This window comes from Protomyces lactucae-debilis, assembly GCF_002105105.1.
Source record: "Protomyces lactucae-debilis strain 12-1054 chromosome Unknown BCR37scaffold_19, whole genome shotgun sequence".
Lineage (NCBI taxonomy): Eukaryota > Fungi > Ascomycota > Taphrinomycetes > Taphrinales > Protomycetaceae > Protomyces > Protomyces lactucae-debilis.
Window position 1 is genome coordinate 303195 of NW_024468011.1, and position 27074 is coordinate 330268.

The window sequence follows — 27074 nt, forward strand, 5'->3', positions numbered from 1 at the left end:
CTTTGCTAGTGGGTGTAGCTGGTTAAGCTTCTGCTCGCGTCAAATTTGTCGGCGATCGCACAAAGACACCACAATCACTGGCCGGGCTGCTGGGACGGCGACGAGCAGCGGGGGAGAGACAGGTCCTTGTGGTCTGTGCGTATGGAGGACCCATGGAGCCAGGGCCAGCCAGAACAAGACACATTGCAAGCTCAATTCCTGCGTGGCTGCCTCTCAAATGACTTCCCCCTCGTATCGCGACTGCTCTCTGACCCAGGAACGCTATCGCGCATTAGAATAGATGCTCCAGATGAAGCTGGATCCCCTGCGATCTTGACGGCCAGCTGCTTTGGCTATGCAGAGATGGTGGAGCTCCTACTTGATGCTGGTGCGAATGTAGATGCACACGACGCGCGCGGATGGAGCGCCTTGATGTGGGCTTCCAACAACAACCATGGTCATATTGCAAAGCTATTGATGGAACATGGTGCAAAGCGCGATGCAGTGAGCAAATCTGGTTACACCGCGAGCGACTTTGCCTCAACAACAACGCTTAAAGAGTCTCTGTCGCCAGAGGGCAGCTTGGCTGATGAGATTGGTACAACGGGTACTACTGGTAGCGACTGGTATGGTGCCCATTCGGCGCTGGATTTCGAAGAGTCGCTTCGTGAAGAAGAGCAATCACGGCGGATGGCACTTGAAGCTGGCATCAATCTTGAAGTCGATATGGGTGCTCTATCCCTGGGCAACGAGGGCATGCCCGAGGACGACGATCTGGAAGAGGAAGACAGTGAAAATGCTTTCGTTTGGGACCATTGCCTGCCATCCCAGATGTTTGTCTTTTCAGAGGCGTCGCTGCCAGACATGCTCAAGCTCGCCATTACCGATTATCCTCCATTGCGAGCATCTTCGCAGCGTCTCGTCCCAGCCAATCTGTTGTTCTTGGCAGCTCGGTTTGCACACTACTTTTCGACGCCACAGCTGTTGCATACACTGCTACATGACGCACTAGAGACAATTGAGGAGGTCGTTAATCAGAAGCAAGAAGATATGACGGTCCTTGCCTTTTGGATCAGTAATTGTCTGCTACTACAGTACTACCTTCGCAAGGAGCCACAGTTGGTGCTGACCACGTCTGAATCCCAGCTGCGCATCAGCGAATTGATCAATGAGATTTATGTGCTCGTTGTTCGCGATGCAGAGAGACGTATTGAAAAGGTATTGACGGCGAGTATGCTAGATTATTGTGCCATTGACCTCAGCGAGCTTGAAATGAGCGACGAGTGGCGTCTGTTCAAGCGGAAGCAGCCTTCAGGGGACGGGTCGCTCAGTCCACGGCGGCGGCGAGGAGCGTCACCGCGCAACATCACTGGGCTGCTATCATCGACGTTGTATGTTCTCGAGGCATACGCAATTCATCCAAGCATTACTGTTCAGGCACTGAGTCAGATTCTCTTTTGGCTCGCCAGTGAGCTTTTTAATCGCATTCTTCAAAACAAAAAGTACTTGTCCCGGGGTAAGGCAATGGACCTGCGTATGAATGTCTCTCAAATTGAGGAATGGATCAGGAACAACAATCGTGCCTGGCAAGACCAGCCAGACTTGGCAACGCGTTGTTCCAGCAAAAAAGGCGGCCTTAGGCGGCTTGTGGGTCTCTTGCAACTCCTCCAATGTCTGTCGAGTCTTGGCGAGTCGGAGGTGAAGCAAGTGGTCGACAGCATTGAAGGCATCACCGCACGGCAGGCTTTGTTTGTCGCTGAAGGTTATCGTTCAGAACGCGCCGAGACCAAGATTGCGCGAGCCATCAAAGTACAACTCGTTGCACTCGAGCGCGAACAGTCTGCGACTATAGCGCAGGGCACGGAGGGCATCTTTTTGGACGCGACAGAACAATTGAGCTTCAAGCTACCGACGTCCACAGACCTGATCCTGTCGTACGGCAGCGGTATCGGCGGTACCCAGCGAGACAATGAAAAGCTATTCACACCCACTTTGCCCCTGGAACTCATTGAAAAGCTGGATGCGCTGGCGGAAGGCGGAGACGGGCAGCTTAAATCGACTGAACGTGCAAAAGGTTACGCTGGTATGACGAGTGAGGGTCCCGCAGAGGTGACCGATGAGGCAGATGCCCCTGAACACGATGGGAAAAAGACTGCAGACGAACAAGAACGGATAGCAAACGCTGTCGGCGAGCATTCGGGCGTTTGGTAATGATAGGCCCAAGGCATTCCTAGGATAATTTGGTAGCCGTCATCATTAAGTGCTATAAATTCACTACTTTGTGTCTTCCTTGTGGAGCTTGGCCTTCACCTTGTCCATGAAGCCAGGCTTGTGCCCCTCTGGTGTCTGCTTGTCAGCCTCATGGCCGGCATCACGATATTCTTCCTTAGCAGCCTGTGACTTGGTTTGTCCCTGGTGACGAGACTGCAAAGTGTCCTTGACCTTGTCCATTGTCGACTGGTTCTCGTGTGTGCCATGGGTTCCATGGGTAGCTTGGGTTCCATGAGTGCCGTGTGTTCCATGGGTAGCGTGTGTACCAGCAAGGCCGGTGGTAGTACCAACAGCTGCGTGCTGGCCGTGCTCTTGGTGTTGAGCATGAGCAAGCCCGTGTCCACCAGTAACGCCCTGTCCGCCTGCAGCATATCCCTGCTGTCCAGTAACGCCTTGTCCTCCGGCAGCGTATCCCTGCTGTCCAGTAGCAAGACCCTGTCCACCTGCAGCATATCCCTGCTGTCCTCCAGTCATACCCTGACCACCTGCAGCATATCCTTGCTGTCCACCAGCTAGACCGGCAACTGATCCGGCGTTGTCGAAGCGAGCCGTTTCTGCTGCCAAATCAACGCCTTGGTAGGCACCTTGGCCAGGCAACTGCGAGCCAGTAGAAACATGGCCAGGGTGTACAGGAGGCACGCCCGAGACGGTGTCTGAGTACTTGTCTGCAGGGTAGGAGCCTGCAACGCCAGGAGCTGCGTCGCTGGTCATCTGGGAGCCTGTGTGTGTGTTTGTGGTATTGTAGTTGGACATATTTGATGAAGAAGGGTATCTTGAGGCAGGCCCTAGCTTATATAGGCCTCCCTACGCTGCCCCGGTGCCAAGGCCTGCTGCTGGACCCCAATTGGCCTCGTATATATGCCCAAGTGCGTCATTTGGTGGTGGAGCCGGAGTCTCGTTTACTCCGCAAATCGACGACGACATCGACGAGCATCAGGCTGAGGTGCTCTTGTCTCACGCTATATCGCAGAGGGAGGGACATGGCCCATATGGGAGCTAGACTGCCTTTGTGCAAGGACTTGGCCCCTTGCAACAAAGGCTGTAGGTGAATGCTTAATTGAAAGATCAAAACCCTGCCAACAGACCACCCTCACCTTGCAATGCTGTCGTTCATAATTGCTACTTGCTAGAACTTACGATCCAAGAGATGCACGCGACTAGCTGACTGCACTGGACGCAGAGATTGACTCAAACGCAATTGCACTAAGCTGCGGTGCGTATAGCAGCTGCCCATGATTGACAATTCTTTAGCCAGCCCTGAAGAGTCTCTTGAAAAGCATCGCGCAATTTCGGTCAATGCGGTCGTGATGAGATTGGTCGTCGTTCACTAGAGACATGTGAGGAATCTGGCTCGCAAGGCACCTGGGAAGTGATCAGACCACAGATCACAAACCTTACATACGTTCAGACACAGAAGGCCTTTGTGAAATATCAGTAGCGTCGACCATGGTACACGGCCAATTTACGCTGCCAGCATTCTGGTGGTATTTTCTGCACATTACAAGCCAATGTGGATTGCATAGGAGAACAAATGACCGATAAAGACAAAATAAGGCCAGCCACTGCTTGATAAGATGGTTCCCTGACTGGCAAGGCTGACAGGGACACTTGTTTGCCCGGCAGTGTAGTTGGTGGGATTGCTAGGCAAAACTTCAGGTTGAGTGACAAGATTTGCTTCGATGAGCAGGACAGCCCCATCAGAGGTGATGTCGTGGTTGAAGACCGCCTGCTGCTGTATACCCACCAATGTTGTTACCGCAGCTGCTCCCCATTGCAGACCCTCTGTTCCCGTCAGTGCTGTGCTTTGTTGGACTGGTATCATGTGATCTTCTTGCGCACGACGACCAATCTCGTCACGTCCAGTGTCGTATCCATTGTCCGATATTGTGTGCTTCTTTTGAAGAGACTCCTCAGTGCTGGCTCCAAAGAACCAGATGTCTCGCCCAGGCAAGACAGAGCTGTTAGCTATCTGGCGGTAATGCCAAGCTCGAAGATGAAGGCCGCCGTTGATAGTCTGCTGGAGTGTTCCCGACTCGGGATCGCCAAAGTTTTCGCGGTAGAGAAAGTCGAGCTTCCTCAGGCACAGGCCATCGCCTAGGTCCGCTTCGACTGCGCCCGAGAGGTGTATACCTCTCCACTCATCAGAGATATTGAGAGTCAAGAGCCAAGATGTGATTGTGACGTTTGGAGCCACACCAGGCACTGATGGGATGGTGACGACGACATTGAGAGGTTCCACATTGGAGGTTGCATTTTGAAAACGGAACGTGGTGATGCTGCCTTCACTAATATTGCACCTCTGACCTTGCAAGATGTCTAGGATGTTGGCTTGGGCGTAAGCTGAGCATACGAAGAGCAAAGGAAGCATTAGCATCATGGATAGTTTCGCTGGCTGGCTTCTGTCAAGCGGATGAAGTTGGAGCTTGAGAGCTTTGCAGGAGTGTTTCAACTTAATGTTTTGCTCCGTAGTCTGGTCGTGGTCGAGCTTAAGGCTTATGTGCAGACAGCGTCCTCTTATGATCAGGTTTCGGCCTTACTCTGTAGTGAGATAAGCCCCCAAGCCAACAGCTGCGCTCAAGTCCTTGTGCTACGCGGACAGTGCACTTAGTCTGTGCATCAGGCGCCGCACAAGTAGCCTTGGGGTAGACATCCCGTTACAAATATTTGGCGCTAGCTGGCGAGGTCTATTCTGAACATGCTCCTCGATGTAGCAGCTGCTTGTTCATCCCATACATCATAGGTACTTCCTGATGATGGAGCTGCCGGTCTGCAGTCCGCGACGTCGACGTCGACGCTCTTAGCTATAGTCTTCATGAACAGCCCCGAAAAGTGCATTTTTATTATGCATGCCCATAGACAACAACAACACTCAAGCTCATAGCGAATCCCTCCACAGTCTATTGTAAAAGCTATCATGTCTCTCTTCATCAAAGGAACTACTGCCGTCATTACTGGTGCAGCGAGTGGTATCGGAGCTGCTGCCTCGCGCATATTCGCCGCAAAAGGCATGAACCTCGTCCTCGCAGATACAAATACTGCTCTGCTCAAAAGTCATGCTGAGGGCATGGCCGATGGAGGTGGCCAAATTCTGACTATGACGTGCGATGTTGCTCAACGCGAACATTGCGAAGCTCTTGCTGATCTCGCCTTCCGTGAGTTTGGCTCAGTGCAGATTGTGATGGCCAATGCTGGCATCAGTGGATCTCGTGAACCAGGTGCAGGCAGCGTTTTGTCTGGCAACCTAGACAACTGGGATTCCGTTATGCAGGTCAACTTCAATGGCCAACGACAACTTCTTGCTGCTCTGCTGCCTCTCATGACTGAGCAGAAGGATGATCGAAGGGTGGCCATCATTTGCACCGGCAGCAAGCAAGGCATCACGAACCCACCAGGAAATAGTGCCTACAATTGCTCAAAAGCAGCAGTGAGAAGCATGACGGAGCATCTGGCCTGGGAGCTCAGACAAAAGCCAGAGTTGGCCCACTTCTCGGCGCATTTGCTCGTGCCTGGTTGGACCTTCACTGGTATGACCGGTGGAGGTCGTACAGATAAGCCAGATGGAGCATGGACTGCTGAGCAAGTCATTGAGTATGCCATGCCCCGCTTGGCATCGCGTGACTTTTACATCATTTGTCCAGACAACGCTGTGGACTCAATCACGGACAATGCACGTATGTTGTACAACACTGAGGACATCGTCAAAAACCGCTCAGCATTGAGTCGTTGGTCAAAGGAGCACGAAGCAGAATTTGCGGAGTTTGTTGAGCAATACAAGAAGTGAATGTGACTGTGGCCCAGATCGTAGCAGCAGCAGTCCCTTTGTAGCGAAACGCCAGACACATCAACAGACATGTCAATATGAAAGTGCTACAGCCCAGGACGGCACGTCCTCTCTTCAAGTATGGTCCTGAGAGCTCTGACTCGCTGCAACTTCTGCATCAGTATCTTCAATCAAGCGACGCTTCGCTTTGTCAGCAAAGCGATCTTGACCATGCTGTGGAGCAAGTGACTCCACAAGCTGTTGTTGACTTCTACACCGGTCTCATACGCTCTACTTTTGCGCTCAAGATTGAGCCTGCTCTCAAGTCAGTTGTTTTGACCTCAAACACACTGCCAAGCATCATCGCAAGTTTGGCAGATGGCTTGAACCGCTATCAAGCGTGCTGGAAGCGCTTGCACTTGGACGAGTACGATGATGTCGTTGTGACAACATTCCAAGCGCTCGTTCGGCAAGCACTACACGAGTCTGGGCTCGTTGTGGTACTGCAACAGTGTCTAGATGCCATCTTAGACACGCCAACCAAGGTCGTCTCATTCTACAAACTCTGCAATCAGATCGGCATTGGCAGGCTATGCCAGCACATTATCAAAAAACAGCTCTTCAGCTCAATCGATTCGAGCATATGTACCAAATGCACCGGTAATTGGGATAAGCGCTTCTTGGATGCACTCTCCTCTCGTACCATCTCTGATGCTTGCACTCTGCTGGCAGAATGCAATGTCGCAGTGTCTGGCGATGTGCTAGCGAATCTGGAACGAGACAGCCTCGCCAAGATTCGCATTGCAGAGTTGTTTGACATCATTGTTGACTATCCTGCCTCGCTGCCTGCACTCGAGGATTTGCGACATTGTCTACAAGGGCAACCCGGTTTGCGAAGTCTTCTCGTCGCGTCCTATATCGATCAATGTTCCAAGCGACTATTACACCCAGGCGCCAACACGGTCGATATTATCTTCATTTATGTTTCAACAATCAAAACATTCACATTGCTAGATTCGCCAGGCGTATTGCTTGACAAAGTTGCTCGACCCATTCGCAAGTACCTCCGAGAGCGCGGCGATACGATTCGATGCATCATGACATCTTTGCTCAATGAAGCCGATGAGCTTTCTGCTGAGCTCAATACTACAGCGGCAGAGATGCAAGATGACGAGAATGACCTGTTTTGGGAGCCTACTCCTGTGGATGCCTCGCCTGATTACATGCGGCGTACAAGGGATCTTTTGGACAGCTTGACATCCATCTACGAGCACCGAGATGTTTTCGTCAAGGAGTTGCAAGTACTACTGGCTGATAGACTTCTTGCGACATCAGGCTACGAAATTGAGGGCGAGCTGCGCAACTTAGAGCTTCTCAAACGACGGTTCAAGGGCGCAGCGCTCATGTCAAGTGCAGATGTCATGGTCAAGGACATCATCGACTCGGAAGACATTGACGGACAGATACAAGAGAAGTGTACGGGAATCGTGCACGCCACCATTTTGTCACGACTCTACTGGCCAAAGCAGTCGTTGCCAAACTTAAATGCGGTCCTTGCCCAATCGCAGGATCAAGCGACCAAGCAGGTTCCGGGTCCGGTTCGTGACATGCTCACCAAGTACACTGACGCGTATGGCGAGCTCAAGCCGAATAGGACTCTACGCTTTCTCCCAAATCTGGGACATGTGCGTGTTGAACTTCAACTTGAAGACCGCGAATTCGACTTATTGGTTACGCCGGGACATGCATCAGTCATCTATGCCTTTTCAGATGTGGCAGAGAGGACAGTCGAGCAGCTCATGGAATCGCTCGACCTTATTGAGTCTGAACTGCGGCGAGCGCTCGTCTTTTGGACGAAGCAAGGCATCCTGAGGGAGCTACGGCCAGGTGTTTTTTCGGTGGTTGAGAGTGTATCACAAGCGACTGAGGAGGTCGTGGTGGAAGATATTGCGCTGGACGCAGTGGAAGTACCGGCAGACGATGATATGGACATGTACTGGCAGTTCATTGTCGGTATGCTGACGAATGTTGGTGCACTTCCGCTAGAGCGCATCCAGAGCATGCTGGGGATGTTTGCGCCGAGTTATGACCGGCCGGCGGAGGAGCTTGGTACGTTCCTTGCCAAGAAGATGAGGGAGGGTGCTGTGCAGCTCAAGGGAGGTCAGTACAAGCTGGCTTGAGTAGACTAGACCAGCACTAGCCAATACCAGACCAGCACTAGCTATACTCGACCTGTGCCTGGCTCTTCCCCTGGACTTTTCCCCTGCGCGACCCAAATTCCATTTCCGCGATTTGACAGGACGCAACGACAACGCCAAAGCAGCTGTAGCAATATGAGCGCATAGAGACGTCGAGACAAGGTCTGCATCAGCTATTATAGACTCCGACTATGGCGCATCGACGTGAGCTGCTGGTCCGGCGAGAGTCAGCCATTGACCTCGAGCCGCAGCTCATGTATGGCTACGAAAACTCCCACCTCGTCGATATCCTGCTCTCCTCGTCAGAGCTCTGCGACTACCAGTTCTACGACAACCCCGTCGCAGGTCTTGGGTGCACCTCTGAGTATGTCCTCATCGAGGCCCTTCAAAAACGCACGGGCAAGCTCGTTACATGCAAGGTTTCGCGACAAGTCTTGCGGGTACAACGCGACGTATACTTTACCAATAAGCTCGTCAAGCATGATTCTCACAACCTTATTGTCAAGCCAATCTGCAGTATAAAGCTCCCGGAACACAATCTCGTCGTGCTGGTGATGGATGTCGAGCAACACAATGTCCTCCGGCGATATGACATTCTTGCGGCGCTTTCGATCAAGGACTTTCTACAGTTTGCCATCCGAGCATGCTACTGTCTCGAGTTCATTCATTCACAAGGGATTGTCCATGGAGAGATACGGCCTGATGCGCTGCTCTGGTCATCAGTGGATCAAGTGCGCCTCTTCCCATTCGGCTCTGGCGTACGGTCCTGGGAGAGTGCGCTGAGCAGTGAGAATTGGAAGAAGCTCTCTCAAGAACGAGGACTTGACCGACGCCTAGCATTCATCTCTCCAGAACAGACTGGACGGACCAGCAAGGAACCAGGACACAGAACGGACCTCTACTCGCTCGGTTCGTCAGCTCTTCCACCCGGCCCAGCTAACAACAGGACTCGTCTATTACTTTGTACTAACTCGCCATCTGCCATTCGAAGGTACACCTTTGCAGGTGCTTCAAGGCGCATTGTCTAAAAAGTGCCCTGATGTATCTGCGCGTCGCAATGATGTTCCCCCGCGGCTGGTTCGCATTATTGAGAAGCTTACGGCAAAACGCGTGGAAGATCGCTATCATGGTGCCAGCGGCATTCGCCAAGATCTAGAGCAGCTTGTGCAGAATCCACGCTGTGATACGCCCATCGGCCAAAATGATGTTTCTTCTACATTCGTCTTGCCCACAGGCATCATTGGCCGAGAAGTCGAACAGGAGATGATTGTGCGTCAACTTGCACGGTTCTCCAAAACACATGTCATTGCACAATCAGCGAAGCGCGGCATCCTCCAGTCTACTCGGGACGTCGACATGTACAGCCTCGATGACACGCGTTCTCAGGCCTCGAGCCGCTCATCTGTAGCCAACTCTTTCAGCCGCAGTGGCAGCCTTTCTACTGCAAATTCTGCAATGCGCCTCGATGCAGATCCCAGTTCGAAACAGCGCTGTCAGTGCCTTGTGCTCAGTGGCCCAGGTGGCATAGGCAAATCATCCCTCGTCTCCCTTGCTGCCGTGGAAGCACGTCGGTATGGTTATTTTGCCAATTCTAAATTTGACCGTGCTCAATCAACGCCGTACTCTGCTATATTGCGATGCGTGTCTTCTATTCTTCAGCAGGTTCTCGCAGAGAGTGAACAGCTCATTCATGATTTGCAACAAAATATTCGGCAATTGACCGCAAATGGAGGCATCGCACGGATGGAACCGTTGTCTGATTTGCTTCCAGAGCTGAAGGCATTCGTTCAAGGCGCGCAAGACCCAGATAGCCCTGTTGCTCATCATACATCGACTGGGGGATCCATGTCCTCACATGATAGCAAGATGATGAATTCCGACGCGGCAAATTCCTCGCACTATGTCTCTGGTGTGCAACACGTACGCAGCGGCGGCACAAAACTACGCTTCATGAGCATGTTTCTCGATGTTCTTCGGACTCTGTCTGCCATCAAGCCCATCACTATTGCTCTTGATGATATCCATCAAGCAGATGATGCCTCATTAGAGCTGATACAAACAATCCTCAGCGCCAAATTGCACATCATGCTTGTGTTGTCTTTTCGCAACAATGAGGGTCTCGAGGAGACTGCGCTAGGTGCCTTCCTTGCCCAACCAAACCACAGCATAAATGTTATGCAGATTACGCCTCTCTCCGATCGCGCTATGTTGCAATATGTTGCCACAACGCTTGCACGTACCCCTGAATACGTTGAGCCTCTTGCCAAGGCCCTCTTGCAACGTTGTGGAGGCAATGCCTTTTTCATGCGGGAAATCATCTCTCGTCTACACCGCGATCAGGTCATCACCTTTGATTGGAAGATGTCGAGATGGCAATTTGATTCTGCCCTTCTGCAGAGTGCCCTTAGTCAAACATCTCTCGAAGATGACTCCTTAATTCAAGCTCGACTTCGCAGCATGAATAAAGCAGCTCAAGTGCTTGGTCATATGGCTAGCTTCTTTGGACGGACCTTTTCATTCAACGTTGTTCGTGACCTGATGCTCAAAGACATCTCTTGGACAGAAGACTTGAGTGAAGTCTCCGAAATCGATGCAGCAGACTATGCCGTTGCAGGTCTGCAGGCTGCTTTGACAGAAGGTATCATCGTGGCCATTGATGAGGACAATTATGCCTTTGTTCATGATCGTTATTTGAGCGCATTCAAAGAACTTGCTGGGCCAGATTCCAACGCTGCACAAGTTCATTTCTATGTGGCAGAGGTGCTTCATGCTGCGGACAAGGATATCTTCTTCATTGCCGACAACATTGTCAAGGCGATTCCGCTTGTCAAGGCTTTGACTTCTTCCGAGATTATGTTTTGGCGTCGTCAAATCTTTCTTGCGGGCACAAAGGCAGGAGAATCTGGTGCGCACGAGGTCGCCATCCGATACTATCGCGCATGTACAGAGCTCCTTGCTGAGGATCGGTGGTCTGAGGAGGCATACTCCAGCACGTTGCAGATTCTCGCGCGCTTTGCGGAATGCCTTTGGTGGGACAACAAGTTGGATGAGGCACAGCAGATTTTGGATGAGATCTTTGCCAATGCAAGACAGCCAGTTGATCGCGCCACGAGCCACATCTTGCTTTGTCGCATACAACAAACGCTTGGCCAACATGAACAAGCCCGCGTACAAATGACGGAATGCATCGTTGCTCTAGGCTTTCCAGTCGACCTTGATCCGACTTTTGAAAAGCTCGACGCCTCTTTCGATGCTCTGCGCAACAAGATGGGCAAGCAAAATTTGCAAAAGATCCTTGCCACCCCATTTATCAAGGATGAACGCATCGCCGCCATTGCAGCAGTCACAGCTGAAGCTACCACTGCCGGGTATTGGTCTTCACCCTTGTGGTTTACTGCCTTGTCTCTCTTCATGACACAAATCCAAATTGAGCACGGCAATTATCCCAGTGGTGGTATGGGCTTTGTCTACTTAGGCATTTCCGCCGTGTCTCGCAAGCTGATGATTGACTATGGTGTCGAATGTGGCCGTATTGGCAGAGCTCTGCTTGATCGCGATGCTGGTCCTGGCACAATGGCCCGTGGACTTATGTGCTACTATGCCTTTTTGCATCACTTTGCTGGCTCACTTGACGAGTGCTTGGTCGGACAGCAAACAGCGCTGCAAAATGCGATTGCCGCCGGTGACCGCATCTATGCGTCTTTTTGTCTTTCTCACATTGCTTCGCTTGCCTTCTGGGGAGGCGACCGTCTAGAGCTTGCGAAGAAGGTATGCCAAGAGGGTTTGTCTGACTTAGAGACTTGGAATTCCGAGACGGATGCCACGACACTGATTCTCTCAATTCGCCAATGTGTTTCTGCCCTTCAGGGCTTGACGCAAGTGAATAATCCCGATGCCATCTTTTCAGACCACACGTTTGACCACTTGCAGCATATTGCCAAGGTGTCCAAAACTTCAGCTGTACCAGAAGTGCCTTTGAATTGGTATGGCTCGTATTACCTCATTCCACTCTTCCATTACGGCTTCCACGAAAAGGCCCTTGAAGTCGGGGTCTCCTTCGAAGCTACAATTGATTATCATCCCTGTCATCGCCACACCCGGCAAGGTCTTTTTTGGCTCGGTTTATCCGTTGCTGCAAGGATAAAGAAGGGTGACCGCGCGCATATTCCCAAGCTACGTAGCTTGCATGCGCAAGTATTTGCCTGGTTGGGTCCTTACAAACACAATTACTTTTGCTGGGCAAAACTATTGGAAGCAGAAATCAATTCGGTCGATGGCCAATTTCAACAGGCAGCAACAGCGTATGAAGAAGCGATCCAGTCTGCGCGAATCAGTAAGATGTGTCATGAGGAGGCTCTTGCGCATGAGCTGGCTGGTGTCTTTTACCTTGCTAATGGTCTCATCACCGTGGCCACTAGCTTGCTCCGCGAAGCCGTACTGCTCTATAGCAACTGGGGAGCAAGTGGTATTGTCAATGCGCTACAGCAGCGTCATGGAACTCTGCTGAATCGTCGCATTAGTGAGACGGTTGACGCGGCTGTGCAAACTGAGCAGCAAGAGGAAGAAGTCCAATGGTACCAAGGCGAGAAGCAAACCTCTATGATGGACCTTGACATTGGCCCGAAAGACATGGATGACAAGGATTTGCTTAGCCTGGACGTCATTGATCTTACGTCCATCATCAAATCGAGCCAAATTATCAGCTCTGAAGTGAATGTCGAGACGCTTTTCGTTAGGCTTCTTGGAGCCATTTTGGAGACCGTCTCTGGTGAATCAGCCGCCATCATTGTCAAGGAAGAGGGCGCCTTTGCTATCGCTGCGATTGGAACACCAGAAAAGTATGAGACCTTCAAGCCGCCAAAGCCTCTCGCTGATGATGAGCGTCAAATCTCAGCACGCATCGTCAACTATGTCATCCACACAAGAGAGTCGCTCTTGCTTCCAAGCACAGCAGAAGACGCGCGTTTCAGTAGTGGTCCATGGTATCGCGAGAATGGCGAGCGAAGTGTCCTAGCTTTGCCAATCGAGCACAAGGCAGCTCTGGTTGGCGTGTTGTATCTACAGGGTGCAACGTTTGCTTTCAACGCACGTCATGTGCAAGTCTTTCGCATGTTGTCACAACAGATCGGAATATCCATTACGAATGCTCTTCTCTTCAAGTCTGTGCAGAAGGCCACATTGGCCAATGTAGCAATGATTGAGTCGCAAAAAGAAGCCCTCACCAAGGCGCGTGACTCGGAGAACAAGTACATGGCGGTGCTCGAGACAATGCCATGCATCATCTGGACCGCCGACGAATCTGGCACTGTCGACTATCTCAATGGGTTCTGGTTCCGCTTCTGCGGCGCGGGTGCACCATCCTGGCAGGACAATGCATGGACCCAATGCATCATGCCAGAAGACTTAATCACCACGAGAAAGGTAATGCAAAGTGCCATCCACACCGGCATTTACGAGGAACACGAGATCAGGGTCAGGGACTTGCACGGCGATTTCAAATGCCACACATCCCGGGCGACAGCGCTTCGTATCGGGGGCAAAGTGGTCAAATGGATAGGTGGTCTCATTGACATTGACAATCAACGCAAATCTGAAGCGTCTGCCCTGAAGGCAATGAATCTCCAAAGAACGTGGATGGCCTCGATCTCGCACGAATTGCGGACGCCTTTTGCGGGATTTTTCGGTATGCTCGGGCTTCTAAGCGATACTCCTCTAGATGAGGAACAGCGAGACATTGTCACGACAGCCCAACAGTCGGCGACATCACTTTTGCAAATCATTGATGACTTGCTCAACTTCTCCAAGCTTGAAGCTGGCAAAGTTTCTCTCGAGCATGACCTCATATTTTCAGTGGAAGACTTGCTTACTGACTGTGTTGAGCTTATTCAACCACTCGCGGCGAAGAAGCGCCTCGAGATTGCCGTTGATTGCAAAGGTATCCCGTCCAAAGTGGGTGGCGATAGCAACAAACTGCGGCAGGTCATCACCAACATCCTTGGCAATGCCAACAAGTTTTGTGCCGCTGGCCAAATTGTTGTGAAGGCCTCCACTGAGAATTGTCCACCAGCTGATGATGACACAATTTTTGTCCGTTTCGACATATCCGACACTGGCATAGGCATGGCCGCAGATGCAATGAAGGTTCTGTTCAAGCCATTTTCGCAGATAGACCAGTCTATTGAACGCAAGTTTGGCGGGACGGGTCTTGGTTTGAGCATCTCGTGGCAGATTGTCCGTCTCATGGATGGAGACATTGGTGTTGAGTCGACGGTCGGCGTTGGAAGCAACTTTTTCTTCTGGGTCAAGCTGCGAAAGGTCAATGCTTCAACTGTGGATGCTCATGCCGAGGAAGCCTTGCGCAACGCACAACTGATCAAGCAAGATCTGGCTGGTGTGCGCCAGGTACTTGGTACGTCCTTCATGTACACCCAGAACTCTCTTTCCGCGTGCATACCAGAAAACGCACCGATGGTCGTTTGCAAGAGCGCAGAGGAAATGATGTCGACCCTCAGATCTGCAGCACCATCACGACCTGTGCAAATCTTAATTTGGGACTTCGATCTTGATCAGTCGGCGGAGATGCTGTCCTCAGTACTGGACGATCCAGCTTTGTCCATGTTGCAAGTCCTTTGGCTCCATGTTCCGGGCGCCACCGGGCCCGAAGAGGGCCGAATGGCTGGTGCACGTCGACACAACAGTGCCGAGACCGTTCATGCAATGACTATGCGCTATGGAGATCGACTGACGCGCTTGACGAAGCCTATTAGAACGCAAAAGCTCGCGCTGGCTTTCTCAAAAGCCCTTGCCAATTTGAAGGGCGTGCACAAAAAGGGATTGCGGTCATCCAAGAATTCTGGGCCACCTACTCTGTCTCGCAGTGCCTATACTGGTGTCTTTACAACCGCTGAGCTTGCGACTCTGCGCACACGACGCGTCTTGGTTGCAGAGGACAATCCCATCGCACAAAAGTTGCTTTTCAAGCAGCTCTCCAAGTATGGCTTGAACGTCGATGTCGCTAACAATGGACTTGAGGCGATTGCACATTACGAGATGCACGAGCCAGGCTACTACGATATATTTTTCTCTGACCATCACATGCCACTGTGCTCGGGCATTGATTGCGCCAAGACAATAAGGCAAAAGGAACAGGCCAATCAAGCCCGAGTGACGCTACCCATCATCGCTCTTACAGCCGACATTGTCCCGGAGAATCGTGATGCTTGTCTAGCTGCAGGGATGGATCGATATCTGAGCAAGCCACTCCAGATGGCATCTCTCATTAGCACAATTCGGCAATACATATTTCGGTAGTCTTGTAGATTGGAGTTGTACATTAAATCATTTTGAGAATTAATCAACCTTCTACACAACAGCTACATTACAGCTCCGATGAAATCGCTCAGACAAGTCAGTGATATCGTCCAAAAGCTCTTCCCGCCCAGCTTGGCTGGCTCTTGGGACAATGTTGGCCTGCTCTGGGAACCTGGGCACTCACGAGGCGTTGACCAAGTGTTGCTGTGCATTGACCTCACGACGTCAGTTGTTAACGAAGTTTGTGCCAATAAGAGTATTGGACATGTCGTAGCCTACCATCCTCCAATCTTTCGAGGCTTGAAGCGCTTCAATAACGATGATGCGCAGCAGAAGCTCCTGATGCGCTTGGCATCACTTGGCGTCGGTGTCGTCTGCGTCCACACCAGTGCAGATGCAATTCCTGGCGGTGTCAACGACTGGCTTGCTCATGTCATTGCCCAAAAGATTGACGCATTTCGCGCTGGCGAGCCAAGTCATCTACACACTAAATGTCTTGAAGAGGCAGACACTACCAAACTGGACTCTTCATTCGATGGAGCCGGCGCTGGCCGTTTGCTGACTCTGCAAGAAAATGGAGCCAACACAAGGCTTCCATTGAGTGAAATTTGCAAACGGCTCAAGACAGGACTGGGACTCAGTCATCTGCAGATGAGTTCAGACGAGAGCATGAAAGACTGCAGGACGGTTGCCATCTGTGCGGGCTCGGGTGGTTCGCTATTTGAGTCTTCCAAGGCATTCGACAAGGCTGATTTGCTTGTCACTGGGGAACTCTCCCACCACGAGTGCCTACGGTATCAAGAGAAGAAAGTGCCAGTCATCTTGACGGGTCACAGCAATTCAGAGCGAGGGTATCTGCCATTCATGAAAGTGATGCTCGAGAAGGCTGGCTTGGTTGTACAGGTCAGCGAGGCCGACAAGGACCCCTTGAAGATTGTCTAAAAATTGGAGGCTACCACAGCCTTGACTGTGTCGCTGCTAGGAAAATCAAATGCTAATATCATGCCACGCTTGCCATCTGATTTGGCCAAGCTGGAGAGTGGTTCTACCAAGCTGTTGAGGAGTGAAGCTGCAAGCGCAGGTGACTCGCGGTTGTTGTGAAGAGAGAAGTAGTTGATGTACAAGCCAAGATTAAAGGCCAAGCTCTGCTGCGCCAGTCTTTGCAAGCGGTGATCTTTGCGCTTCACGAATCCAAGCAACCTTCTGACCAAGACTGAAGAATCGACTGGCGCTGGATACGCCGCGCTCAGAGCAGTGACTGGGGCGATTGAATCAAAGCTTGTAGAAATGGCATGCCTCTTTTGCTCGATAGATGCTTGGAAGTCGTCTTGCGCAACCAGCGCTTCATATTGGATAGTTCCAAATGACACAGTGAAGAAACGGGGCATCAGCATAATCTTCCCGCGTAGTTCACCCAGAAGTGGTAACTGTGCAGATGAAGTGACGATCCTTTTGAATACATTTGCACCAGAGAGCTCAAGATCACGCTCGACAGAGGCACCAAACTTGGTCTGTTCGGTGCTTTTCTCTTGCTGAACCTTGAGAAGAACAAACTCCGATGGGTTTGCTTCCAAGAAGGCGTTGATGTCTGCAAGCAGCTCTGGAAAGGTTGCGCGCTGAGAGACACGACCGTGTTGTGCTTGCAAGACACCACGGCTGTCATAGCGTAACCGCACATCAAGCCAGCGGATACCCAGCTCGAGCTGATCGCGGATTGTCAACGACTGGCACTCATAGCTGCTTCCACCATAGCGAGCAGCGGAATCATGAGTGCCTGGAAGATTGAGCCGTGCCAGGCTCGTTTCGTCGCCAATTTCAGCGAGCCACGCTGGCATCGCATCAGCTGGTATCGCGGCCGCGGTGTAGAAGAAGGGATCAAAGGCGCGCTCTTGCAGTCTCCAAAAGTGAACAAGAGGTGCACCGGGCAGTGTCAAGAGGAAAAAGGACACAAATGCTGCACAACTGAGAAGGATGGCATAACGCGACGTCGCTGCATTGATCATGTCGGCCGCAAGGACAAGGCCGAGGGCGAGCCCTGTCTGAGGCTGTAGCTGAAGTAGCAAGTAGATGAACAGAAGAAGGAGAAGACTAAGGGGCTGCCTGCCTCGCCAGGCGGGGCTCATGGCAAATATATACCGTTCCAGGAGTCTCCTTAACCGATGCTTCTCTGGTCCTCTGGATGAGGTGCTTGGCGTTTCGGAGCTGTCTGGATGAAAGTCTGGAGTCTGCAGTTTGGATGCAGGTCCAGACTGCTCGCGCACTGACAGCGTTGCATGATTGGCTGCAGCAAACAGGAGCATAGAGACGAGCCAATCAGCTGGGCGAATCTGGCTCATGTCATGCGGGCCCGAGCGACCTGTCAAAGCTGTCAAGATGGGGAAAGCCGGGCTCTGGCATTGACTATTGAGGAGTAGACTAGTAGTAGGGATGTGTAGATGGACGGTGTCGTGACTCGTGAGGATGCTTGCTGCTTTACTGTTATTCAGCTCGGCCTGAGACTGGCAGTCTACCTAAGCCTTTCATACGCATTGTACAGTTGCAGTTCAAGCAGTATATACCCGCGGGATATAGCCATGAACGGGCCAGCGACCGGGCCCACATCGGCCAACGACACCACTGGCAATTCGTACGAGAATCAATGTATGCCTCCTGGAAGCACATCTACACTATAACAGCTGCATCATGGCTGCTATGAGCAACTCTTCATCGCATGATGCCTTATCATCTAAAGCGCAAGTCTAAAGCTATGGCACATGTATTCAAGTCGCTCTCGCGTGCTGTACCACTAGCACTGCTACTTGACGATGCAGCGGCTGCTCTCAGGCTGCAGCTCAGTTACTGTGCCTTCTTTACCGGCTTGACGCGCTTCTTGAGCGACTCAATCATCTTCCAGAACCAGTACAAATTTAGCAGATTGAGCGACATGTTGGACACAAAATAGACAATCCCGAATCCTTGAAAGTCTCTGCGACCAGCTTTGTACAATGCCCAGAGCATTGTGAACAAGTTGTATGCCGAGTACCAGCCCCAGACGATGCGCACAAGGAAGAAAGTCGCGAGTAGAAAGGCGCCGTTGACCCGTTGTAGGCGTGATCCAGTCATGCCGACTTTGTCCAAGTACCAATGGATATTGAGAAACGGCGTAGACGCCTCAAACGCAAGAAAGATGGGACCCCAATACTGTAAGAGCGGTCTGTAGCTGAAGCTGAAGATTTGCAGAGACGCTAGGCCGTGAAAGACAAAGCCAAAGCCGAACCACCGCATGTACTTGAGACTCACGTATGAATCCCACAGAAAATACCCGCAAGCCAGTGCGTAAACATCACCGGCATAGGGAGAATAGGCGTCAACCTTGTCCTGGTGCAACGCAATATCCCACACATGGACAATATACGAGTAGTACAAGATGATGATTGCTTGCACAAAGGAAACTGTGTGAATGTCCCAGTTGACTTTAGTGCGTCGATCGAGTTTGTTGTAGCTGCTAAAGACGGGACTGATCAAGGCCGAGACCTTCATGACACCGTGGTAGAAGAACGCTGCACCGATGACGACATGCAAGTGCCGCGAGAGCATTGGCAGGGTGATCAGGTCGCAGATTGGTTGTACCGCCTGCACTGCCCATGCTGGCGGCGCAGGAAAGAGCGCTTGCATCGCTTCACAGCGGCAGATGTCGGTGTCTGGGGCTGCTCGAGCTCGTCTGACGCGCTGCGACATCGCCAGAAAGCAAAGTCACAAAATAGAATGCTTTTACAATGCTACATGGGTACAAAGACACGTCTGAAGATTCATTCACTCAATGCAGTGATTCAGTCGTGAATGCTAAGTTTGCTCTTAGCTCTGATGGCTTTGCCATAAACAAAAAGGAGGAATGGTATAGCGCCAATCAAGACGGCACATACGCCAACAATAGAGCCGGCCTTTGGGACACCGAGTGCTTGGAAGAACTTTCTAGTGAAGAGCGGGAACCATGCTCCGAGGAGATTACGCATGAAGGATTGCCCGGCGTTGCAGCTCGAGGCGTATGTTTGGTAGGCATCTGCCAAGTAGGAGAATGTGGCATGGTAGATGTGGTAGCAGCCAAACACGGTAATGCTGGAGCCAAGTATAGGCCCTATCCAATGTTGGCTAGGCGAAGAAGTCCACGCAAAGATGAAGAGGCCCGCAGCAAAGCAGATGGTACCAAACATCGAGAGATAAAGTCTCGCTTCTGGAACTGGCACACCACCGTTGCGTTCCCTTGCTCGACGATACAAGCGTTCTTGTATAGGATTGGTGGCGACACCGATGCAAGATGCCAGCATGGGTCCAGCAAACGCGTAGCCAATTTCTGCATTGCCAAAGCCATGCGATTCCTCGAGCACCAACGTGAGGGCTTCCAAGACCAGATAAAAGACTCCCCAGGAGAGTGTGACCCAGGTGGAGAAGCATGCAACAATGGGTTCCGTGAGCAGGTAGCGAATCGGCCTTGTCAGCGACACTTTGACCATGGTCGCAAAAGAAGCGCGCTCCAAATCGACGGCAGCAACATAGCGCTCATCTCCAGTCTCTTTGCGTAGCTTGGCTGCTCGACGAGACAGAAGCACCGGGCCTCGTGTCTCTTTGAGAAAGAGAATGAGCACGAGCAGATGCGACCCTGTCAGAATGAAGCCCAGCCAAAAGGTCCATCGAAATCCGAGATTCTCTGCTGTAACACCGTAAATGAGTGGCCCTGCAAAGGTGGAGATGAAGGCACACCCAGCAAAGACTGCCATGTACGTGCCACGCTCATCTGCCTCCCACAAGTCTGCAATCGTGCCTCCAACCATAGTAGCGCCAGTACTGCCAAAGCAACCAGTGAAGAAGCGCGCAACGAGCACTGAAGTAATATTTTGTGCAAGGGCTTGGGGCAACAAGAGTATCCACACAAGAAAGGAGCACACCAGATACACTGGAGTACGGCCGTAGATTTCTGATAGAGGCGCAAGCAATAGAGGCATGAGCGCGAAGCCAAGGACAAACAAGGTGAGACCAAGCACAACGACTGTGTCTGTCGTATGGAACTCCGCTTTGAGGCCGGGTTGCGCAGAGGAATAGCCGCCGGTGATGAACATGATGAAGAAGGTCATGCCCGTAGCAACAAAGGTGACGAGCTGCTTCTTCCGCCGCGGCCAGTTGTATGGATTATCATCGTCGCCCGCGACGAAGTCCACAAGAATGTGCTTGTCGCTCCATGTATGCCCGGGTGGGAGAGTTCCCTGCTCAATCGAGACTTGTGCCACTTCCTTAGGAGCAGACATTGCTGTCTAGCAGCCAGGTCAGCACTGTGATGGATCCAGGAAGGTGTATATCGATATCATCTGCTCATCTACAGAGCAGCTGCCTTTCGTGCTGTGGGTTGTGGCAGTTGCCGACGACGCTTAATTTGTTTGTGCAAGGGTTCAATACAAAGGGTGTGACAAGACTCACTCGAACGCGCCGCTAACCACGATAACTTACACTGCGGACAGACCGAGAGTCCGTGGCCGGCGCCTCCTCGACATGGCCAGCCAGACCCGAGGCAGTATTCTCCTTGTTGGCTGTGAACAGACTCCCCACGCGTTTTGACCAGCTCGATTTGCGCGCCGGCGACTGCAACTTATCCAACGGTCTAGCAAAAGGCGAAGGCTGCGCCATATTGGTCAACGACACAATCCGACGATTCGTGACTTGCTGCAAAGGTGCGGCAACAGAGGGCGGGCGTCGAGTCTTCTTCTTCAGGCTTGCAGCTGCTTCTTCCTTGAGGGCATAGACATCCTGGCGCATGCCTTGAAGGCTGCTTTGCATGAGTGCAGCGCGACGCTCGAGATCCTTCAAGACTAGTTGCTTCTTTGCGAGTAGCGCATCGAGATTTGCCAGTTCTGCGGATTTGTTTTGGATGGATGCATCGAGACTGTTGACGTGATTCTGAAGGGCAGACAAGTCGACTTCACGGCTTGCTGAGAGCGAATCGATGGATGTGTGCAGACCAAGATGCGCAGTTGTTTGCTGGCTGGCAAGACTTTGAAGCAAGGCTTGAATTTCTGCCATGTGCAGGCGTTGCGCATCGGTCAGCGCCTCCAAAGACGACTGCGTGGCTGCTGTACTGGTCCATGCGTGCAGCGACTCCATGTGTTTGTCAAGGATGTGCAACTCCGGCGCAGCTGATGCTTCCTGGGGTCTTGAATGAAGTTGCTGCAGACTCGACTGCAGCTCTTGCAGGACTGTCAATACTTGCTGGAGGTCGTTTGTCCACTTTGCGTCCTGTGACGGTGGCGGTCGCTCCACTTTTTCCGAGCGAAGAAGCTCATCCAGCTTGTGGGAGAGGTCTACATCGAGCCGCGATTGTTGTGCTGGGTCCTGTACTGCAGCAGACGCTTCTTGCATGAGTCGCTTGATGTCTTCTACCACCTGTGGATTGCGCACATCGCCACGCAGCTTGCCTAGATCGCGCGCGTTGTTTTGCGAGCGTTTCATAAGGGTCTCTAGATTCGCGTGCACTAGTTGCAGGAGCTCGTAGAGAGATCTACTTGAAACGCGCTCGCGTTCTTTGCTGTCTGCCTCGTCCTGATTGAGTGTCTTGCTGCTGCCCGAGGACTGCAGGCGCTTGTGAGCCACCGAGATCTTTTGCTGTGTTGACACAGCGGAGACTGGTTGATCTCTGTCTGGCAGTGGTAGAGGCGCTGGATTGCGCTGTGGATCTGTCTTGTCAGTCATGAGTGCGGCGATGCGAGGATAATACCTGAGGAGTCCCACATCTGTGAGCGGACGGAGGTGGAGGACTCTGACTTGCGGATGGAGAATGCCTCGTTGATGAACATGCTGTACAAGTGCTGGTCCTGCTGGATGCCTGGATGACGGCGCGTTGGTGGTCTGGTCGCTTTGTTTGTTGTTGCAGACATCACCGCTGCTGCTGCTACTACACACTACTAGTCTACTACTACTTATACTACAGACTACTACAGTATTACTAGTACTACAGACTGCTACTGCTACTGCTACTGCACACTACCACTCAATCCATAGACCATAGACAGCATGGGTCTCGTCACAAACTACGCAGACGCACCCATCAAGGAGGACACAGCGCCAGTGCAAGCTACCACAGACACACCTGCTGCCAAGGCATATCCACACACTGCGCACAGCGCGGGTCCTGTCGTCGGTGTGCCAGTAGGATTCCAGCCAATGCAGCAGCAGCAGTCAGAACTACAGTCAAGACCACAGCCAGTACAACAACCAGCATAACAGCCACTGCAGCAGCAGTTCATCCAGCCTGTCGCACCTATCCAACAAGCACATGAGCATCCATCAGGCTACAGGCAGAGCGCAGTCCACGACGGCGGCGGCACAGACTACGACGATGGAACAGACAAGACCGCTGCAGAAAAGGCAACTGAGCTATGGGATGCAACAAGCAAAGGCGTCACGCAGATGACTGGCGTGGCAGGAGAGAAGGTGACGGAGTGGAGCGAGAGTGCCAAGCAGTGGTTCAAATCTTCATAGCGCGAGTGTACGCAGGCTATTTCCACCCTTCATCCCTGAGGTCCAGCTACAGCTACATCTGCCGGTGCCTCTTCCGCCTGCTCGCGCTCCATCAGCAGCTCAATCAGCGGCTTTCGTGTGCGCCATTTGTATGCATCCTGCTTGCCAGCATGTCCAGGACGTTGGCCTTTTCCTCCAGCACCGCGTAGCTGCTGTTGCTCCTGCCTCTGACGCCTCATCTCGTCTTGCTTCGCTTTGGCATGAGCATCATGCGAGAAGAGGCAGTCGGCACCGCGTGAGCAGCGTCCACGCTGAAAGTACTTGCACAACGGACGTGCTTGAGCTCGTTCAGGTATAGCGGGAACAGTAACAGACAGGGTCTCAGGCCCACTTTCGTTACTGTTATCATCGCTGCTGCTATTACTGTCGCTGCTGCTGTCACTGGTATCGTCGCTACTCTCGTCGCTGGATGCCTTGGCTGAGCCTGCTTCACCCTCTTCAACATCTGCCAACCCTACCAGAGCTGCATCGACTGAACTGGGCTTCACCTTTTGCCTTTTGCTTGGCGGCTGCAGAGCCTGTCCGTTATCCCTAGACTGCTCAAGTGCACGCTTTGCTTGTACATTTGCATCGGATGGCCACCTTCGTTTACGCTCAGCGATCCATGCAGCAAGCTCTTCGGGCGTGTCGAGCGAGATGCGGGCGCCTGAGGGTGCAATGACTGCTGCGCTCTTGCTGATAGCTAGACGAGGAGCAGGCGTATTGACTGAAGCAGTGTGCTGCACCGATGTACTGGGCAATGCAGCGACTTCTGACGCATGTCCTTGCGCGTGACGCTTTGGTTCGAGTGATGCAAGTAGCTGCTCTGGCGTCGTCGTCACTGGCGCAGCCGGATAGTACTTGGAGATGGCGGCAGCAGATCCCACAGCTGCGGGACTGAGTGACGGCGCCCAAGCAGGAGGCAGCCTGCCTAGCCCCGAGCCTTGCGATGTATGACCTGCTCCACGGCCGCCTCGTCCTCGTCCGCGTCCCCGCCCTCTGCCACGATTTGGTAACGCAGATCTGGCACTTGCATCGACCTGCGGCGCTGGCGGCGGCTGATCGAAGATCCAATCAGACGACATCCTTCATTGCAGGGAGGATCGTTGATTATTGACACAAAAAAATGTCGTCGCGTTTTGATGTCACCTACGATCGTACTACGCTATCTATCGACGGGCCATATCTGGTTCAAGACCAGATTCTGTGCAAGTGTAAAGACGGCGCTTGTCGTCCAGTAAAGACACAGGGCCGCAGGCATCTGCGCTGCGATGGGAATGAATACAATAGCCAAGCAGCGCCCAATATTGCCCAGGACTCTGCCAAGAAGAGACGCGCCTTTTGCGCTGTTGAGCTCGACATTGAGCAGATTCGCAAGGCCGAAGAGCACAGGCAGACTGAGCATCATGTCTGGCCGTGTCAGATCCTGCATCCACAACAGTCCCTCTACCTTGAAACCCTCTTCAGTCTCGACACCCTCAAGAAATGGAATATCCATGCCCGCCATGCTCCGCAATGTGAATGAAAAGCAGAGCCAAAGGGGAATCTTGAGTGCCGGCAGTGCCAGAATAGAAAGTAGATTAACCCCATGCCGCTTGTGGAGTGTCCTGCGAAAGTCGCGCTGCAACCTCTTGAGCTCCCGTTGGAAGCTTCTCGTGTCTATCGCTGTCGCCCTTGCCTGTTTTGCGAGCGTAGCCTGCTGGGCTTGAACCAGAGGCCGCAAGGCTGCGAGCCTGATCTGATTGCGTCTCGAGCGCACTGCAATGGGAATCGTCAAGACGGAGATGCCAAGGGTGACGAGCGGAATGGTCGCCGCCCATGATGCACCTGTCGCAGCGTGCACCGTCTGCAAGGCCACATGCGCTACATCCAATGGACTTGTTGCAGACCGTGTCGCATGAAAAGCTCTTCTATGGCAGCGACATGTGTAAACTGCAGGCCTGAGCATGGAGGAGAGGAAGGATGATGGATCTCGTCCAGACTCCAGAGTATAAACATCTTTGTAGCAGTCACGTCTACGAGGCCTGTGCAAGTGGCACGATGATAGGCCCAACAGGCCGCAGAGACCAGTCGCCTTGGTCCGTACCTGCTGCCCGAGGCGGCGCTTCCACATACTCTGCATCACCCGCGGCGCCGCCATGATGCGCCGTGTCCGCCAGTAGCCTATCGAGGATACTCTCCAGCTGCTTCACGCGCACCTGCCGCTGCTCTTCCGATACACCCTGCCCAGCTTGTGCAAAGGCCTTTATATCCACCAGCGACTCCGCGGCATGCTGGACGACGCGATTTAGAAACTCCTGTTCACGCTGTTGCTCTTCCGGGTTGGGCTCATGCCGCTGTGGTGCTGCCAAGACGAGCGCTGGATCCTGTAGCAGCGGCGTCGACTCGTTGTGACCTTCATTGAGACTTGCATCGTCCTGCGACTGGCCAAAGCAGGAGGCGCATATGCCCATGAAGGGTTGTCGGAGATGTAGCCTCAAATTTGACAACACAAAGAGCAGCTATGGGATACAGTATTCATGGCAAGCGGCTGTGTGACTCATGCTTGCAACATGGCCGCGGCAGCCGCATCCTCATCCTCGTCATTGCCAGTCTCCTTGGCCTTCGCCCTCTTCTCGTCCAGATAGTCCTGTTGTCAATATTGCCCGCGAAAGAAGGGTACCCTCACCTGGACAGCCTCAGGAGAATCCTCCAGTGTGTGCTTCTCCGGTGACCAAGTGTCGTCTGACGGCCCATACCCGACCCAGCGAAGACGATACTCACGTTTCCCATGACGCATGCGCTCATCCACAATCTTATCGAGCTCAAAGAACTCCTCCTTCTTGGCCTTCTTATGTGAGCTCGCCACAGGCTCAGAAGTCTCGCGGAGTCGCCCGCTTTCGCGTCGTCGCTCAGGCTCACTCGCCCGCTTATTTGACTTGCGGGCTGAAGGCCCTGATTCCTCTGTCATTGCCGGAGCTGGGGATGCCTCTGCGCTCTCTGTCTCTTTCGTCGACTTGGCCGGCGTCTTGCGCTTTGCTGAACCAGGCTTGTCTTCTGGGATCTCATCCTCATATACTAGATTGCTCTCAAAATACCTGTTGTAAGACTTGTTTATCACGGAGACGCGCCATACGCTAGCATGGTCTGCGGCATCTTTGCGTAAACAACCGCCTTGGACGATTTCGTCGTGGTACCATCAGGCCACAACAGCAATACCGTGAAGCCTTTCTTCTTGGTATGCGGGATGATCTCGAGGACTTGAGCCTTGAACTCCCATGACTCGTCTGCCTTGGGCGGCATGATTCCTTGCGGAGTAGCGCGTCTTTGTTGTTGGCAACTTGTTGCGCTTTGTAGACAAGGCGACGATACATACACGTGTCGTGTCAAGCGCAACTCATTCAATCATAGGCACTCTACTGGCGCTGCCTAGACAACGAAGACACAGGGCGGGCTGGCGATGTTCAACAAGCACTATATCTTCCAATCACCAAGGGTGAAGATTGTCGAACGCAACGCGGAGAATAACATTGACAGGATCTGGCTGTCAATCAACAATACGCAGATTGGGTTCACCTACCAACCGCAAGACTCCGCTCGCAATCTGGAGCTTTTGGGGCGCCCAGCTCTACAGATATTACACGATGAGGCTGTGCTGAAACAAGACTTTCTGATTCTCGGCGACTACAACTGCCGTATCGGCCAGACATTGAACCCGCGTGCATGCGACACAACATTGAACTCGGCAGGTCGCAACTTTCTTAAATTCTGCGAGGATTTCCAGGCGTCCGTACTCAATGATGATGGATCGCTCGGAGATGCGGTTACTCGACCAACTCAGGTCACCAAGAATGATTCTGCGACTGCCACCTTGGTGACTAGCAGGTTATACTCGACGATCGACTACGCGATCGCTACCCCAGATGTTCGCAAGCAGGGTTAGGGTTAGGGTTAGGGTTAGGGTTAGGGTTAGGGTTAGGGTTAGGGTTAGGGTTAGGGTTAGGGTTAGGGGTTTTTTTTTTTCTTTTTTTTTTTTTTCCTTTTTTTTTTTTTTT

General features: G+C 52.4%; 15 protein-coding genes across 15 annotated transcripts; 6 read left to right on the forward strand and 9 right to left on the reverse strand.

Moving 5' to 3' along the window:
* The first annotated feature begins 43 nt into the window (after positions 1 to 43).
* Positions 44 to 2222, forward strand: BCR37DRAFT_122999 (uncharacterized protein). Its single transcript, XM_040866010.1, has one exon. The coding sequence runs from the start codon at positions 142 to 144 to the stop codon at positions 2188 to 2190; it is 2049 nt and encodes a 682-aa protein (XP_040723202.1). The 5' UTR covers positions 44 to 141; the 3' UTR covers positions 2191 to 2222.
* On the reverse strand, positions 2040 to 2730 carry BCR37DRAFT_382728 (uncharacterized protein). The gene has a single exon (XM_040869942.1). It carries the CDS (start codon positions 2722 to 2724, stop codon positions 2254 to 2256), a length of 471 nt encoding a protein of 156 aa, XP_040723203.1. The 5' UTR covers positions 2725 to 2730; the 3' UTR covers positions 2040 to 2253.
* Positions 2731 to 3748: 1018 nt separating this feature from the next.
* Positions 3749 to 4624, reverse strand: BCR37DRAFT_394904 (uncharacterized protein; the record flags this gene model as incomplete). Its single annotated transcript, XM_040871540.1, has 1 exon — positions 3749 to 4624. One exon carries the CDS (start codon positions 4622 to 4624, stop codon positions 3749 to 3751), a length of 876 nt encoding a protein of 291 aa, XP_040723204.1.
* Positions 4625 to 5164: 540 nt separating this feature from the next.
* BCR37DRAFT_403530 (uncharacterized protein) lies at positions 5165 to 6031 on the forward strand (the record flags this gene model as incomplete). The annotated part of the gene is made up of 1 exon (XM_040872010.1): positions 5165 to 6031. One exon carries the CDS (start codon positions 5165 to 5167, stop codon positions 6029 to 6031), a length of 867 nt encoding a protein of 288 aa, XP_040723205.1.
* A 761-nt stretch (positions 6032 to 6792) lies between these two features.
* On the forward strand, positions 6793 to 8190 carry BCR37DRAFT_350724 (uncharacterized protein; the record flags this gene model as incomplete). Its single annotated transcript, XM_040868032.1, has 2 exons — positions 6793 to 7560; positions 7597 to 8190. Coding segments are annotated over 2 exons (1362 nt in total), but the record flags the coding sequence as incomplete, so codon positions are not given.
* A 121-nt stretch (positions 8191 to 8311) lies between these two features.
* BCR37DRAFT_382732 (uncharacterized protein) lies at positions 8312 to 15546 on the forward strand. The gene is made up of 2 exons (XM_040869943.1): positions 8312 to 9117; positions 9155 to 15546. Exons 1-2 carry the CDS (start codon positions 8400 to 8402, stop codon positions 15517 to 15519), a joined length of 7083 nt encoding a protein of 2360 aa, XP_040723207.1. The 5' UTR covers positions 8312 to 8399; the 3' UTR covers positions 15520 to 15546.
* A 51-nt stretch (positions 15547 to 15597) lies between these two features.
* On the forward strand, positions 15598 to 16461 carry BCR37DRAFT_403531 (GTP cyclohydrolase 1 type 2/Nif3; the record flags this gene model as incomplete). Its single annotated transcript, XM_040872011.1, has 1 exon — positions 15598 to 16461. One exon carries the CDS (start codon positions 15598 to 15600, stop codon positions 16459 to 16461), a length of 864 nt encoding a protein of 287 aa, XP_040723208.1.
* A 189-nt stretch (positions 16462 to 16650) lies between these two features.
* Positions 16651 to 17522, reverse strand: BCR37DRAFT_394908 (PLC-like phosphodiesterase; the record flags this gene model as incomplete). Its single annotated transcript, XM_040871541.1, has 2 exons — positions 16651 to 16732; positions 16759 to 17522. The coding sequence occupies 2 exons, from the start codon at positions 17520 to 17522 to the stop codon at positions 16651 to 16653; spliced, it is 846 nt and encodes a 281-aa protein (XP_040723209.1).
* Positions 17523 to 18138: 616 nt separating this feature from the next.
* Positions 18139 to 19198, reverse strand: BCR37DRAFT_382735 (DUF887 family protein). Its single transcript, XM_040869944.1, has one exon. It carries the CDS (start codon positions 19171 to 19173, stop codon positions 18355 to 18357), a length of 819 nt encoding a protein of 272 aa, XP_040723210.1. The 5' UTR covers positions 19174 to 19198; the 3' UTR covers positions 18139 to 18354.
* Positions 19199 to 19216: 18 nt separating this feature from the next.
* On the reverse strand, positions 19217 to 21132 carry BCR37DRAFT_123138 (MFS general substrate transporter). Its single transcript, XM_040866014.1, has one exon. It carries the CDS (start codon positions 20796 to 20798, stop codon positions 19329 to 19331), a length of 1470 nt encoding a protein of 489 aa, XP_040723211.1. The 5' UTR covers positions 20799 to 21132; the 3' UTR covers positions 19217 to 19328.
* Positions 20906 to 22356, reverse strand: BCR37DRAFT_382737 (uncharacterized protein). The gene is made up of 2 exons (XM_040869945.1): positions 22259 to 22356; positions 20906 to 22217 (listed from the first exon to the last, which is right to left on the reverse strand). Exons 1-2 carry the CDS (start codon positions 22335 to 22337, stop codon positions 20980 to 20982), a joined length of 1317 nt encoding a protein of 438 aa, XP_040723212.1. The 5' UTR covers positions 22338 to 22356; the 3' UTR covers positions 20906 to 20979.
* Positions 22357 to 22734: 378 nt separating this feature from the next.
* Positions 22735 to 24372, reverse strand: BCR37DRAFT_123136 (uncharacterized protein). The gene has a single exon (XM_040866013.1). The coding sequence runs from the start codon at positions 24123 to 24125 to the stop codon at positions 23052 to 23054; it is 1074 nt and encodes a 357-aa protein (XP_040723213.1). The 5' UTR covers positions 24126 to 24372; the 3' UTR covers positions 22735 to 23051.
* Positions 24206 to 24988, reverse strand: BCR37DRAFT_350746 (membrane insertase OXA1/ALB3/YidC; the record flags this gene model as incomplete). The annotated part of the gene is made up of 1 exon (XM_040868034.1): positions 24206 to 24988. One exon carries the CDS (start codon positions 24986 to 24988, stop codon positions 24206 to 24208), a length of 783 nt encoding a protein of 260 aa, XP_040723214.1.
* Positions 24877 to 26322, reverse strand: BCR37DRAFT_405661 (uncharacterized protein; the record flags this gene model as incomplete). The annotated part of the gene is made up of 3 exons (XM_040872096.1): positions 24877 to 25541; positions 25709 to 26117; positions 26156 to 26322. The coding sequence occupies 3 exons, from the start codon at positions 26320 to 26322 to the stop codon at positions 25056 to 25058; spliced, it is 1062 nt and encodes a 353-aa protein (XP_040723215.1). The 3' UTR covers positions 24877 to 25055.
* A 157-nt stretch (positions 26323 to 26479) lies between these two features.
* On the forward strand, positions 26480 to 26962 carry BCR37DRAFT_389110 (uncharacterized protein; the record flags this gene model as incomplete). The annotated part of the gene is made up of 1 exon (XM_040870694.1): positions 26480 to 26962. One exon carries the CDS (start codon positions 26480 to 26482, stop codon positions 26960 to 26962), a length of 483 nt encoding a protein of 160 aa, XP_040723216.1.
* Between the last annotated feature and the right edge of the window lie 112 nt (positions 26963 to 27074).